Source organism: Saccostrea echinata, unplaced genomic scaffold (genome assembly GCF_033153115.1).
Source record: "Saccostrea echinata isolate AGI-Se365-2 ecotype Australia unplaced genomic scaffold, CSIRO_AGI_Sech_v1 ptg000030l, whole genome shotgun sequence".
Classification (NCBI taxonomy): Eukaryota; Metazoa; Mollusca; class Bivalvia; order Ostreida; family Ostreidae; genus Saccostrea; species Saccostrea echinata.
The window spans coordinates 31,540,001-31,550,000 of NW_026889779.1; the positions used below are offsets into that span (position 1 = coordinate 31,540,001).

At 32.8% G+C, this 10,000-nt stretch overlaps 2 protein-coding genes across 3 annotated transcripts in view; one reads left to right on the forward strand and one right to left on the reverse strand.

The window, feature by feature from the left end:
• Positions 1 to 3,304, reverse strand: part of LOC133197718 (zinc finger HIT domain-containing protein 3-like) — a 9,564-nt gene extending 6,260 nt beyond the window's left edge. Inside the window, exons 1-2 of the mRNA XM_061333895.1 lie at positions 3,181 to 3,304; positions 1,118 to 1,149 (exon numbers count right to left, since the gene is read on the reverse strand). Coding sequence (XP_061189879.1) covers positions 1,118 to 1,149; positions 3,181 to 3,263 — 115 coding nt within the window. The 5' untranslated portion in view covers positions 3,264 to 3,304. The remainder of the gene's footprint in view (positions 1 to 1,117; positions 1,150 to 3,180) is intronic.
• A 297-nt stretch (positions 3,305 to 3,601) lies between these two features.
• The window catches only part of LOC133197719 (F-box/LRR-repeat protein 15-like), a 6,966-nt gene continuing 567 nt past the window's right edge, over positions 3,602 to 10,000 (forward strand). Inside the window, exons 1-6 of one of the 2 annotated variants that reach the window (XM_061333896.1) lie at positions 3,602 to 3,792; positions 4,824 to 4,979; positions 5,384 to 5,559; positions 8,392 to 8,507; positions 8,689 to 8,905; positions 9,605 to 10,000. The exon at positions 9,605 to 10,000 is cut by the window's right edge and continues 567 nt beyond it. In XM_061333896.1, coding sequence (XP_061189880.1) covers positions 3,774 to 3,792; positions 4,824 to 4,979; positions 5,384 to 5,559; positions 8,392 to 8,507; positions 8,689 to 8,905; positions 9,605 to 9,943 — 1,023 coding nt within the window. In that variant the 5' untranslated portion in view covers positions 3,602 to 3,773 and the 3' untranslated portion in view covers positions 9,944 to 10,000. The remainder of the gene's footprint in view (positions 3,793 to 4,823; positions 4,980 to 5,383; positions 5,560 to 8,391; positions 8,508 to 8,688; positions 8,906 to 9,604) is intronic. The other variant, XM_061333897.1, reaches the window with a different exon arrangement.

Below are 10,000 nucleotides of genomic sequence, written 5' to 3' on the forward strand. Positions count from 1 at the left end.
CATTTTTCATGAACAAAACAAATTTATGCATATATATATTTTGCATACTTGCATAAAATTTAGGTGTCTTCCTGTATAGTCATTAATGTACAGCAAAAACTTATTGAATGTCACAAGATAACTATTAGATTTATAATGTAAATAGAACTGACAGAAAGAATTATATTTCGATCAACAACTCACGGACTTTCAATTGTCAGATTCTTCATCATCAGTAGATGGGCAAGGAGTTGTATTTTTTTTAAAATCCACATTACTCATACTATTTGTTATGTACATGTTTTATTGAATGAGTTTTGTACCTGCTGGCTATATTTGGATTAACATAAATCATGACTAAATAAAGAGCACTGCATGAAGACCTGGTAAAAGGCCCCCCATCCCAACTGAAAATTGACTCTTTTCCAAGTGACAAGCAGATTGAATTTTTCAGTGCTTTTTATCAACAATTTTTAATTTTGAGATTCTGTTAAGATGTGCATAGAGGATAAGCCTACAATATAACTGTCTCTATTCTACATTGAAACATGATGTGCCATCAATTTCCAAATGTTGTCACTTTTTTTCAATATAAAGCTATATATGGCGTATCTGAGCTTAAAAAAAAAATACGAGATTGAGTGTAGATAAGCATGATAGATGTTATTTACGTTCAAATTAAAATTTTCACCGATTTTGAACTTGAATAACCTCATGTTTCCATAGTTGAATTGATTTTAAACTGTGTAAGTAAATTAAATGCGGAGTCGGTAAATAAATCGGTTATTGTATTAATCTTCTAATATCTTTGAAACATGATTGATTTAAATTGTGTAATTTACAGGAAAGTCCTATCTTTATATAAATTAATAAAACAAATAGAAAGATTTTTTTAATTTTAGTTAGTCTGAACTTATAAAAAAAATTGCCATATATGACTTTAAAATTCCCATTTGAAATGGTACAGGACCCTTCATCAAAAAGGGTCAATTAAGTTCTGATAAATATTATTCTTGTCGTTATTCTTGAACATTAAACTGTTTCATATTGTACTTGGTTTCATACTTTTACTTCACATCTACGAGTATGTGCAATGAGACAAAATTAAAATCTTAAATTCATTTTGTAAGATCCTTACCTTTATGTAACTTAAAGCAGCTGACAGAACAACTACAAGAAAGGAAGAAGACATTATTGTCAGACATGAGTTGATGAATTGGATACACAATGGATTAGGATTTAATTAAGGAGGAGAAGGACACATGGTCACATGATTCTGTTTAACTACGTCATAGTCTCCGTTTATATAAGTGCAAAACGTGTAAAGCGTCAGTTCTTGTATAAATTTTTGACAATGTTTTAACTTTAATTACCATCTTATTTTAAAAAAAAAGTAAAAAGTTTCAACATTCTGGTAAACATTAACAGATTATGAAAAAGGTTGATCCACTCCTCTGTTTCCAAAACTGTGCGTCCAACAAGTCGGTGACGTCATACACGATCTGTTAGTACAGCAAGATCATACTCGGTGAACACAGGGGCGGTATTATTATGTAAAAACAGGTCATAATCGGTATATGATGAAATATTTCGAGAAACAGGGAACACAAAAATTATTTTTGCATGGCTGATGACGGAAATCTTATGTAGGTATATCTTATTTTGCTTATTTAGCTTACTCATGACGTCACAGTTGGTTTTTCCCGTATTCGAGAAATGTAACATGACACGTTTTTTGTCATGCTTATGTCCTCTTTAACGATGTCCTGTGAAATATTGAGGTCAGCTTCATCATTCGAAATTTTTACAGTTCATCAATAATTTGAAGGATTTGCATTTCAACGTAAATAAAAAAATATTGAATGATAGAATTTTTTGTAAATTACGTTTTTTATTGTTTAAGTTGTCTTAAAAAGTGCGTAATTTTCCATATCCAGATGCAGTGTGATAGACAAAACTTGCTTTTTCGAATTTTCAATCTATTTATACTCTGTATTATTTTAAAAGATACATGTCCACTTTAATATTTTTTTATATATGCTTAAAAAATCCCATTATGGACAGAGTGATGAGTCCGGAAACATGGAAAATTAAAACTCCACTTAGATACTGTAGGGCATAGTATTTGTCAATCATTATCTCCAAAATAAGGTAAGAAACCTAATGATATAACTGCTTTATGATATGTGGGACATACTTAATAAGAAATACACAAAATATGAAAAAAATTGAATGACAAGTATTTTTTCAGCTCAAGGTCCTTCTCCTCCTTAATTCCCAGTATTTTGCAATAATCATAACAGAAACTTATATCAAAAAATGTAGGTCTAAATACTGATACATAATATATACATACATACATACATACATACATGAATTTCATAGTTACAAGATTTTACCCTTAATAAAAGTAAAATAATAAATGATAAAGACAATATAATGGTACACAATACCATTGACATCAATACTCGATATTTATAGGCATTAGGATTTAATCACCAGTATCAAGAACCATTGATGGTATTTTCATGGATGTCTGCACTTTTTTTTTCAAACTGAATTTCAGTTACACCTGTACAAGATTGTACTCTTAATAAAAGTTTTCGTGAAAAGAAGCAAGTCTATTTGTTTGTATTCAGTTTCCCATGGTTCCAACTTTAAGGATTAATAATTAAATCACCTGCTATTGCAGCAACTATAATTCTTTTTATGCAACTTATTGCATTGTTGGTTAATGGAAGAAAAGTCATGAATTCTCTCCTCCTATTCTTGAAATACAACCAAAATTATTATAAATATTTAAAATGATTGTGAACATTATTTCACTTAAACTACAGTTTTTTTTTACTCTTTTTAATTGAGAATATGTGAATTATTTGGATACAAAGCTAATTTTTAAAGGTAGGCTACGTGTATTTCAAGGAAATTAAATTTAGTGGCCTTTTTTCAGTTTTCTATGCTATTTGCCAGTAGAGTGTATTGCATGGACTTAAATTGATATATAGCCTTAAAACTTAAACTGTGCAGCAGAGGGATTAATGAAGCCAACCAAATGAAATTTCAGGCTTTTTTCAAAGCCAAACTTGTACATAGTTATACTTGCTTCTGATGAGATTTGCAGTACATGTATTCCAATATCCTTTTAAAAACAGTTATATTTGGAATGAACAGAAACTGAAATTGGTTATTCAGTTTACTTACTATTTGATGATACATTTTGGACATTTGTATTTTGAGACGTTAGTTTGACAGACTTCACACTGATGTTTTTCTTTACCCTCCATGTTTTTGTTTTCTGTGGGGGTATCATGCTACTTTCGATTTGATTCAAGTATTTAGATAATTGGTACATAAAAACACAATTTGTTCAAAGAACTAACATTTCCTTACTTTGATCATTCGATTTTTATAAATTTAAATACTGTTAAAAGAATAAATTCGTTATTAACTACATATATAATTTATGTAGAACGGATTAGAACGATCATTTTACGATATCGACACATTTAAAGAACGATTTATTTTTTGGTACTTTCGTTTTTACAATTGTTGAGTCTAAATAGATGATAAAGGTTATACTTTCATAACTTTGTGTGTCATCTTGTTTTCTTTTAAAAAAAAATGAAGTTTTGTCAGTTCACTTCTTCAAAAATATTTTTAAAGTGATGACACGACCAGAAATTCTACACAACATTGTTTTATGATCGCTGTCTTCCCTACGTTTCCTACTGTTGTGCAATCACCCATCTGTTAATTTCATGTCTAGGTAGAGATTGTTTAGTTTAATATGAACTATGAAAAGTAGAGCTAGAGGTAAGATATTGATGATAGAGAAAATTATACGGGAAATGCCTTTATATTTTGTACATTCAATATTTAAAACCATATCATGTCAATATGTATTCTCTATTGAGAAGTTATTGGCTCGTTTAATACTCCCCCTCAACGTTGAGGGGGAGTGTTAAACGAGCCAGCAACTTCTCAATAGAGAATAGTCAATATGATGATCGGGTAAAATCCATCCTTTGTTGACTAATACTACAGTATAAGAGTTTTTACTTAAACGCTGAACACATCTCATAAATAGGCATACGCCATATTAGTTTTCCCATCTTTTATATCAGCATTCAGGTATATAAACCCTTCACATTCGTTATACCTGATTGATTTAGCTGGTCACTGTGGTGTGTAGTACATCTACTGTAAAAGCAGAAATATTCGTTGAGGATTAAATTTTTCTTTGTTATCAATTATCAATGAAATTAAATTCCACATGAAATTTTTAAATGACTATACATTGAATAGTGTTACTTTCAAAACAACGAAATTTAATGCCAACGAAATCTTTTTAGATGACAATTCAATGAAATAATATCCCCACAAAAATTTGTGTTTCTTCAGTATATCTCACGTTGTCCTTTTTGTTTACATTTTATTTCATCGAAGGTTCATTTGTGTTTATTTCACTTTGTAATGCATTGGCCTGTGCAGTTGATATCAATATCTTTTGATTACTTTTTCCTGGTGTGGCAGAGGCATACAAAAGTCATTTTTGTCGTGCCCAAGTATATCACAATGACAATGACGGAGACCTGTGCTCAGGTAGAATCCGTGAAGCAAAATACATTGCACCGTGAACAAATCTGAGGTTTATATAGCAGTTGGTTAATGACAGCCTTGAGAAAACTAATATGGTGGACAAGATAACTCTCTTCCTTTTTCGAATCATGTTCAGCTTTAAGCCACTTATTATATATATGAGATAGAGATATATGCATGCATGAATTACATGGTCATATATGTATATGGTTGCAAGTTGTAAACCTCTTTAATGTGAATTTCAGGAACTAAAAATACCTTTAGGATGGGTACAGATAAGAATAATATCTCTTTAGAAATGGAGGAAAAGAAACTTGAGAAAGATGACCGGCTCTCCAAACGCCTTTGTTACATCCTTAGATATGGTGCCTTAAAAGAGGGGCTCAAATTGTATTGTGGAGGTAATTTTTAAAAAAAAATATGTTGATCATTTGTAGAAATTTCAAAGATGCCCAAGACATGTTCATCATTAGTAAATAAAAAATCAGTAAATATTTTAAAGATGTTAAAATGGAAAAATATGTATTACTGTAAAATCACATATTTTCGAACTTTGAGGGGTCATATTTTTGTGATTTGTGGAAAAATTACTTGTTTGAATGGATGATTTTAAAGGTTAAACTTGTTAAAGAAGAAACCTCATTCTGCAGTACTGAAATTTAACATTTCATTGGGGATATGAATTTGGGGGTCACTTCATTCCACAAAAACAATGAATAATTAACTCCCTACAAAAATTAGTGATTTCAAAGTATTATTGATCTTAGTCACTTACATATAGTCTAATAAATGATTTTACTTGAAGATTTTGTGGAGCTAGATCAGCTTCTGGATTTGGAGTTAATGAGACACAACTCAAAAGAAGAAGTGATTCACAAAGTAGATATCTCCCTGTCTCACAGGAATGCCAAGAGATTCGAACGGAAGGAGGAGAACGGAAAGATCTACGTCAGGGCATGCTTCTGTAGGAACTTTGAGGAGGTACTCACCCATTTAGGATATTTTTGTTTTTAGAAGGAAGTGTTATACCAAGGAGTTGTAGAAAGGCACACAGTATATTGTTTGGTTTGTAGTGAAGTCAAATTTTGAGGGCTAATTTTTGAGGTTTTAGAAATGATGACAATGCTTTCAAATGAGCATATCTATTAAGTTTCCCTCTTTCATCTAAATCATTTTAACATGACATTGTGAAATCTGTGTAGTAAATGGGATTCTAGCTTATATTGCCTTTTTGTCTGATCTGTGCTTACTGAGAATTATGTTAAGTTTATATCTTTACTGCTATGTTTAATTTTTCCACAAAAGCTTTAAATATACATGTATAAACACCTACTGCAAATCACTTTTTATTCAGGGGAACTTTATTTTCGCATAATTATGCGAGCCAATTTGCTTGCAAAATTTCATTCTCAGTTTCATTTTTAGGTCACCTGAGTCACTCAGGTGACATATTGCTATTCGTTTTCATCCGTCGGCGTGCGTCGTGTGTTGTGTGTTAACATTTGAACACTTTTAGCTTCTTCTCTGAAACCACTTAACCAATTTCAACCAAATTTGGCATATAGCATCTATGGATGAAGGGAACAAAAGTTGTGAATTTCATGGTCCATGCCCCCCTAGGGCCTGAGGGGTGGGGCTAAAACCACCAAAATTAATGCAATCTTTAAAAATCTTCTTCTTACTCCTGGACATCAAGCAGTCAAACTGTTGGCATGATTGTAATAAGCATTGAGCCCTCTACCAAAATTGTGAAATTCATGGCCCCAGGGTCAGGGGTTCTGGTGCTAGGAAGGGGCTATATAGATCATGTAGTGAAAGTGCATTATTTCTTTGAAAATCTTCTTCTCTGCTCCTGGGTATTAAATAAAATAACTAAGTACATAGTTATGATGAGCAAGAGTGCCTCTTCCAAAATTGTGAATTTCATGGCCCCAGGGTCAAGGGTTCTGGTGTTACGACGGTGCTCTATTTATTATATCGTGAAAATTCATTAATTCTTTGAAAATCTTCTTCTCTGCTCCTGGGTATTAAATAAAGTAACTAAGTACATAGTTATGATGAGCAAGAGTGCCTCTTCCAAAACTGTGAATTTCATGGGCCCTTGGTCAGGGGTTTTGGTGTTTGGGCGGTCTCTATTGATTATATAGTGAAAATTCATTAATTCATTGAAAATCTTCTCTGCTCTTGGGTATTAAATAAACTAACTAAGAACATAGTTATGGTGAACATGGCTGCCTTTTCAGAAATTGTGAATTTTATGGCACATGGGTCAGGGGTTGAGGTGTTAGGGTGGGGCTCTATTGATTATATAGTAAAATTGCATTAATTCTTTGAAAATCTTCTTCTTTGCTCCTGGGTATTAAATAAACTAACTAAGTGCATAGTTATGACAAGCATGGTTGCCTCTTCCAAAATTGTGAATTTCATGGCCCCTGGTCAAGGGGTTCTGGAGTTAAGGTGGGGCTCTATTGATATATATAGTGAAAATGCATTTATTCTTTGAAAATCTTCTCTCTCCAGGATATGAAATAAACTAAGTACATAGTTATGATGAGCATGGCTGCCTCCTCAGAAATTGTGAAATTCATGGCCCCTGGGTCAAGGGTTCTGGTGGTAAGGCGGGGCTCCATTGATTATATAGTGAAGATGCATAAATTCTTTCAAAATCTTCCTCTCTGATCCTGGGTTTTATTCAAACAAAGGAAGTGCATGGTTATGATAAGAAAGAATGCCTCTTCCAAAATTGTGAAATTCATGGCCCCTGGGTCACGGGTTCTGGTGAAGTGGTGGGGCCGGCTCTATTGATTATATAGTGAAAATGCATAATTTCTTTCAAAATATTTTTTTTCTACAACTGGTTATAAAGCAAAGAAACAAGTGTACAGTTATGATGAGCAAGGGTGCTTCTTCCAGAATTGTGAGTTCATGGCCCCTGGGTCAGATGTTCTGGTGTAAGGGTGGGGCTTTATTTATTTAATAAAATAGTGAAAAAGCATTTCTTTGAAAATCTTCTATGCTTCTGGGCATATTCGAGGCAAACAGAGTAAAAGTTTTAATATGCAAAGGTATTTTTTCTAGAATTTTGAACACATGGACCATTTAGTTAAGTGTCCTGGTCCTGGCCAGGGCTCTGTTAACTTGTATTCTGCTGAGCAAAGTTATTCCCCTTTGCCATTCACCTTTGATAATTAATCACTATAAACAATGTATTTGAAAGTTTAATAGAATATGAGAATTATGCAAGAATATTTATTGTTTAATAAAAAAAGTACTTTCATAGTTTTAACGATAAGGTAGACTTGGAAATAATAGATGAATAAAAATGAGACAAAAATAACTGATCTTTTTTAATGTTCTTCAAAGGCCAAGAGAGGCCAATGTGAGAAATAATAATATGGGGTTAAATAAAAGACATTTTGTTAATAGTCTGCATAGTAATGTGACAGATAGATACTAGACCAATTATTTTTTTTGATGCTAATCATACTATTTTTCTTACTTTTGGGCAACAAAGCTTCATTTATCAGTTTATGGATCCTCTAAATTGTATTGTAGACCATTAAGGCCATTGGGCCTCTTGTTATTAGTATAGATTATAAGCAACATTAACCAGAATTCGTGAAAATTTTGTCTCGCTTATAAATACACTGTACCAAATGTTTATCTAGTGAAAATAAGGTGTTGTGAAAATTTAGTAACGTACTGTATTATTCCATGCTCAGATACACGCTTTTTATAGTTCATTTTCAATGTCTAACCTTAAGTTCTTTACCAGTTGCAACATGAAAATTTTCAATATGTTAATCTTTCTAGAACCCCTGCCATGAAGGGTCCAGTGTGCCCAGGCTTACAGAATCCTGTCTACAGTACATCTGTACTAACCTTAATGATTATGACCTTGAAGACTTTCCAGATGAGCACCTAGTTAGGTTTGTTTAGATACATCATATGACAATTAACATCCATTAAATTTTTTATGAGCTTTATGTGTTGTGTTGCAAGTTGTAGATTGCTTACTTTAACTGTACAAACCAGTGCTTTCCTAAATTGTTGCTTACTAATGTAAATAACTTTCAGCAGGCATTGTAATTTTCTGAACCAATATTGTAGTAAGATGATTCAGAAGATGAAGAAACAGAGCAAGTTAAACAGTGCAGCATTGAGACAGCTCCTGGTTCCAGTTCTGGAACATCTGGATTTGTCTGGAGTCTACGTTACTGAGAGCACACTTAGACTGGTGTGGAGGAACTGTCCAAACCTCCGGGTACTCAGTCTAAAGGATTGTGGGTATTTAATGACGGACAGTATCATGGAGCAACTAGTCAAGGTAATGTGTGTACATTGATGAATTACTGTAGTAGTGGAACTTTTAGCGAGCCGCAAATTCAGTGATTTTTCCTAAAAATTGGTATTTAATTTTAGCGAGAAGTAATTTTAGGAATGTTGTGATGCCTAGAAAGATAAAAGTAACCTCCAATACAGAATGAATTGTTAGCAATATCCAATTATAGGGAACTCTTCACCCTTGCTAAAAATGCAAAAAAATTGAATCCTCACTAAAATTTCTGCTCATACGGTATGCTGTGTATAGTGATGTAACACATAGAAAAAAGTTACTACTTTAAACTCTGTAACTAATGAATACTGTAGATACAGTATATATATGATACTTGCGTAATCGAGATACACTTACAAATCAAAAAACTTAAACTGTTTATGATATTATTTCAATTTTTCACACAGAGACATACCAGTGGCCCTTTTCACAAAAAATCTTATGACTAAGACAAAAAATTTCCTACTCTCCTACGAGTATCTACATTGTAGTAGATCACAAAAAACTTTACTTTTCCATTACTTTAGACAACATTGTAAATAACATCTTAGAAAAAAAAAATGAATATCTCTATCAAACAAAATCTTACAGATTTGTGAAATTTTTATCTTGGTCATAAGAGTTTTTTGTGAAAAGGGCTACTGGTATTTTATGCTGTCTTATTATTTATCAGAATTTATGACTTTGCAGAAACTACCTCATCTGGAGTCACTAAGTCTGTGTGCCTGTAAACACTTGACAGATAGAGCTGCCAAAGCTCTGTCTAAACACGCCAAAAACCTCAGGGAACTGAACCTCAGCTGGATCTCGACAATCTCGGAGGCGGCCATCATAGATCTCATGACAAACTGTTCACAGCTTGTGTTCCTAGACATCTACGATCACAAAATATCACAAGACGGTAGGAGTGTTATAGCTGATATAGCAAGACAGCGTAAAATGAAAATTGTGTTGAAAGGTTTGACAGACCTTGAGATAGCTCCAGAGAATCCCTGCTCCTTGCTGCCAAACTTTGGAAAAGTGTGGTGAAATGTGATCAGTTGCTGCTTTAATTATACTGGACCCTGTGTTACACTGTGATACATT